We start from the raw sequence: 5,396 nt of genomic DNA on the forward strand, positions 1-5,396 counted from the left end.
CCTGGTGGGCTGAGCTGGCCCCACACACACACACACACACACACACTAAATAAAAAAAATAAAAAAATAAAATTATATATGAATAATGGCTAGAGATGAAGCTCAGCAGAATACTTGCCTAGCATATGCCAGGCCCTGGCTTCAAGTCCTAATAGCACATACAAACAAAGCAAACAAACAAAAAACACAAACACACTTAATTGCTTAATTTGACAATTTCTTAGAAATTGGAACATAAATTTACATTCCTAAGAACTTACTCCCCCAAAAAAACTGGAAATACTGTGTTCACACAAAGCTTTTTTTTTTTTTTTGGCAGAACCAGGGATTGAACTCAGCCCTTGCGCTTGCCAGGCATGCACTCATTCTACTGAGCCATCTCTGCAGCCCCAACACAAAGTTTCTAACAGAGAGCTCATAGCAGCACTATTCACAATAGCCTAAGAATGAACGCACTCCACATGTCTATGAGCTGACCAATGGGTATGCAAAATGTACAGACAACGGGTTATTCAGCCACTAAAAAAAGACAAAGTACTAATGCATGTTACAACATGCTGAACCTAAAAATTGTAATACCTACTAGGAAGGCAGTATGCAATGTGTTAATTATTGGAACTGTCCTACCAATTTGATTTGAAACTGTCTCATTGCTATTTATTTCTCAGTAAAATTATGGAAAAAATAAATAAAAATTGTAATACTGAGGGGAAAAAATATATAAAAGACCAAAATTAAAGGAAGTATCTAGAATAGCCAAATCAGTAGAGAAAGAAAGTTGACAGGTGGTTTCTTGGGCTCTAGGAAAAATGGGAGTAACTGCTAATTAAGTATAGGGCTTCCTTTTAGGTGTAATAAAGAGTGTTCTCAAATTATGATTATGATGATTGCATAACTATACATTTAAAATAAATTTTACACTTTAAATTAGTAGCTTATATCTCAATAGACCTGTACTTTAAAAAAAAAAACAGGAATGCACCCTAAAGGTTATAACGCAGCAGACAAAAATGATCCTACAAGCGCTTGCCTGGCAAGCACAAGGTCCTGCGTTTGAGCCCTGGTACAAAAAAAAAAAAAAAGAAACCTTGAAAAAAAAATGATCCCAATTTTTTATTAGAAATTTCTCTCATGTGCTCTCTACATGCACAGACACACATTCACACACACAGAAACATATACACACAGTTTGTACACGCAAAAATTCTAGAACCGTGTAAACTAGAATAATAGTTCTCAGTGGCAGATATAAGGGATACTAGAATTTTCACAGGAGAAAATAAAAGATTCTGTGACCATTTTGCTTATTGGCTCTCCTGGATTCCAAATTAGTGTATCTTTTGGGAGAAGGGTGATTTAATCCAGGACCTCAAACATGCTAGGCCCATGCTGTATCACCACACTACACCCCTAACCCTTATTTGCAAACAGGTGCTAAGTTGCCCAGAATGGCCTTGAACTTGCAATCCTCCTGTGTCAGCTTCCTGGGTAGCTGAGATTACAGGCAAGTACCACCATGCCTGGCTAATACACAAAAATTTTTAAATGGAATATATATTACTGTTTTAAATTTTAAAAGCTTGAATTTTGTAACATCTTGTGTTACTCACCAAGTCATTGGTCTGATAAATGCTTTCTGGTCCTTACTTTTAAAAATTAGGTAAGTCTTTACCCTAGTCACTAAAAAGTCCCCCAAATGAATATCTCTCTCAGCAGTGACAATGTAGCACAGTTGGAGTACTAAGTGTTTTACCTTCAGTTCCAGTACAGGGCAAATATTGGGGGGGGGGGGGCTGAAAAAGCTGAGCACAAAAACAGACAAACAAAAAAAAAACTGAGCACAAGGCCACAGGGCATACACTGTCTAGCACAATTTGGAGTCTGGAAGTAGGAGGAGAGGACTTTATCCTCTTTTAATTAAACATGGAAACACTAGCTAGCTTTCTGAAAGACATACAAGAAAGTTAGTCTTTCGTGAGTAGTGGTAACAGAAGAGGGATACAGGAAAGTTACTGGGATGTCCAGCTTTCAAGAATGTACTTTACCTACAAAAACAAGCTCCAAAACTGGGAAGAAAAAATATAAAAAGTGAGAGAAGCAGGATATAGTGGCATACACCAGTAATTCCAGGGCTTAGGAGGCTGAGGTAGGAGGATCACCTTGAGTTCAAGGCCAGCCTGGACTACACAGTGAGTTGAAGACCAGCCTAAAAAAACTTACTTTTGAAATATGGAGATTTTTAAACGAATAAAATGTTTAAACTGCATATACGCTGCTAATGACTCCCAAGTCTGTTCTTTGCTTTATTAAAGTAACATATGTACTGCAAAACTTCAAATAATACAGAAAATTTTGGAGTAGAAACAAAACAGTAATGCCAATTCTAATGCTTAACTTCATGAAACAATGGACAGCACAAAATGATATTTACAGGGCTGGGGAGATAGCTCAGTATGAGTTCAATCCCCAGTTCCACCAAAAAAAAAACTACACATATTTAGTGAAGAGTAAAGACCTTATCAAACCTAGCATAAATGAGTACTCAATAAATGTAAATAAAGGCACTGATTTAAGCCTGGAGCTGAAGTCTAGGTACATGTTTTCACTTCTCAGGACTATACCCAGAATATATTAATACATACAAAAGAATAAGGAAGTTACAGACTAGCCCATCAAACTGGGTTAATTCTGGGGAGCAGGGCTATGAAGACAGAATGCTGTGACAATAAATTAAGAATATAAAGGCACTAGGAACTTCTGACAAAGAAACTATCTAGATACAATGCTGCCCCGTGGACTCCTGAGATTTTCACAAAGAGAAAAAAAAAACTCAGTATCTTCTCACAGAATTGTATGCCACTTTTTTAATTGGTGATAGTTGCATGTGTTCCTATCTTCAGTGATGTCCAAGAAATAAGAGGAAATGGACAAAAATGTTCCTGCAGATACTAGAGTCCAGCTTCATCAGATGAAAAGGAAATAGAAAGTTTTAATAGCTAGAAAGCAGAACCCTGCTGCTTCTGACCTGGCCTCAAGATTCCCAAACATTTAATAGAAGTAAAATATCCATCTATTTGAATGGTAAAACATTTAAAAGAAGCTGAATAGAAATCCTGTAATTACAGCACTCTTTAGATTATGAAAACATATTTAACATAACTTAATAACTTAAATACATGTCTATCAAGGGTGCTACAACTTTCTGTATCACATTACTTACTTTCCCACCCACCCTGCCTCACTCAACATACTTGTCCATATTAAATCTTCTGACAAATATTATGTATCTGGATAACATATGTTACCCAAATTTCTAACAGAGCAGGGAAATAGCATGAAACGTCCAACGTCAGATATTAGGCCTGACTAAATAAATCTGAGCTTTAAATTCTAATAAGATGACAAATATAACTCCATTTTATTAATTTTTTTTCAATTTTATCTTGTTATCCTTAGAATAGTTGAATGTTCATTTACTTATATGACAAGCTGGCTAGTGGTTATGGGTAAACTCTCTGAACCTGGACTGCCTACAATCAAATCATACGTAACAACTGTGAAACCTTCAGTAAGTTTTACTCCATGGCCTCAGCTTCCTAATCCATAAAACCAGAGTAATAACCGTATTTACGCCTCATTTTTTTTTTTTTTTTTTTTGAGGATTTAAGGACTTTAAACATGTGAGCTGGGCATTGTGTTATGTGCCTGTTATCCCAGACACGTGGAAGGCTGAGGCAGAAGATTCTAAGTTCTAGCGCATTCTAGGCAAATTAGTATAACCCTGTCTCAAAGTAAAATTAAAGGGCAGGGGATATAGCTCATGGCAAGGACCTTGGGTTCAATCCCCAATATGGTACAGAGTTGGGGGAACTTGACATATACACGAATTCTTAAATTAAGTTTATTGGTATATTTTAGATATATATAATGATCACATTCACCATAGGGTATTTGTATCTACACATATCTTTTTTTTTTTTTTTTTTTGCGGAACCAGGGATTGAACTCAGGCCCTTGCACTTGCCAGGGAAGCACTTATTCTACTGAGCCATCTCCCTGGCCCCAACATAATATATCTTGATTCTTACACAAGATGTTTGGAGTAACACTTGGCACATAATAAGCACCACACAAGTGTTACATGCTATTAATATTAGCTAAAAAAATTTTTAAAGAACTGAAATCAGGGGCTGGGGAGATGGCTCAGTAGAATAAGCACTTCCCTGGCAAGTGCAAGGGCCTGAGTTCAATCCCTGGTTCCGCAAAAAAAAAAAAACTGAAATCAGGAAGGCTAGGGAGATAGCTCAGAGGCATAAGCAGCTATCCGACAAGCATAAGGTCCTGACTTTAATCCTCAGTACTGCAAAAAAGGAAAAAGAAAACAACTGAAACCACTTTATGCCTTAAGAAGAATGCTCATTCAAGAGACTGCTAAAGAGATTAAAGTTCAGAAACTTTCCACCATCATAAAAACCACAACTACATTAAAACATACAAGGCACTGTCTTACATACCTGTTTGGAACACAAGTTCTTTCCCTCCTACACCTGCTGCCTCCAGGTTAATAAATGCACGAATCAAGCTGGCCCATGGATGCTGAGTAATGAAACCATGACTGGCCTTAAAGAGAAAGAAAGAAACAATCTTTTAAGTGTTTGATATGAGAAAAAGAATATAAATACAAAATAATTTCTTTTTTTTTTTTTTTTTTTTGGTGGAACCGGGGATTGAACTCAGGCTCTTGTGCTTGCCAGGCAAGCGCTTACTCTACTGAGCCATCTCCCCGGCCCCTAAATACAAAATAATTTCTCAAAAATGTTTGTATTAGGGGCCGGGAAAATGGCTCGGTAGAATAAGTGCTTGCCTGGCAAGCACAAGGGCCTGAGTTCAAAACCCCAGTTTCACACAAAAAAAAAAAAAAAAAAAAAAAAAAAATTTTGTATCTCTATATACAATGACCACATGCAGCCTGCTGGATTAAGTTACCTATCACAGAGGCAGCCTAGTTACTATGAGTGGTGCCAAGTAACACGCTCGGCTAAGTGGGAGGCTGTAAAAAGAGCAAAGACACAACCCATATGACTGAACATTCATGCCATGTTCAAAACAACTTGGAGGGGCCAGGGAGATGGCTCAGTGGAATAAGCGCTTCCCTGGTAAGCCCAAGGGCCTGAGTTCAATCCCCGGTACTGCAAAAAAGAAAAAACAACTTGGAAACAACAGGGTGGCAAGGTGAAGTCCAGCCTGGACAACTCAAGACTTAGTGAGGCCCTGTCTCAAAATGTAACAATTTTTAAAAGGCACTGAGATACACCACAGCATGCTGCAAAGCTTCTGAAGATGTTGACAAGACTCGAAGGACTTCCAGCATCACTGAACAACTAACTGCGTCATCA

General features: G+C 37.6%; 1 protein-coding gene across 1 annotated transcript in view; it reads right to left on the bottom strand.

The window, feature by feature from the left end:
• The window catches only part of Ermp1 (endoplasmic reticulum metallopeptidase 1), a 43,813-nt gene that overhangs the window by 29,569 nt on the left and 8,848 nt on the right, over nt 1–5,396 (bottom strand). Inside the window, exon 5 of the mRNA XM_023721939.1 lies at nt 4,515–4,644. Coding sequence (XP_023577707.1) covers nt 4,515–4,644 — 130 coding nt within the window. The remainder of the gene's footprint in view (nt 1–4,514; nt 4,645–5,396) is intronic.

This window comes from Octodon degus, unplaced genomic scaffold (genome assembly GCF_000260255.1).
Source record: "Octodon degus isolate 3935 unplaced genomic scaffold, OctDeg1.0 scaffold00087, whole genome shotgun sequence".
NCBI classification, from domain to species: Eukaryota; Metazoa; Chordata; class Mammalia; order Rodentia; family Octodontidae; genus Octodon; species Octodon degus.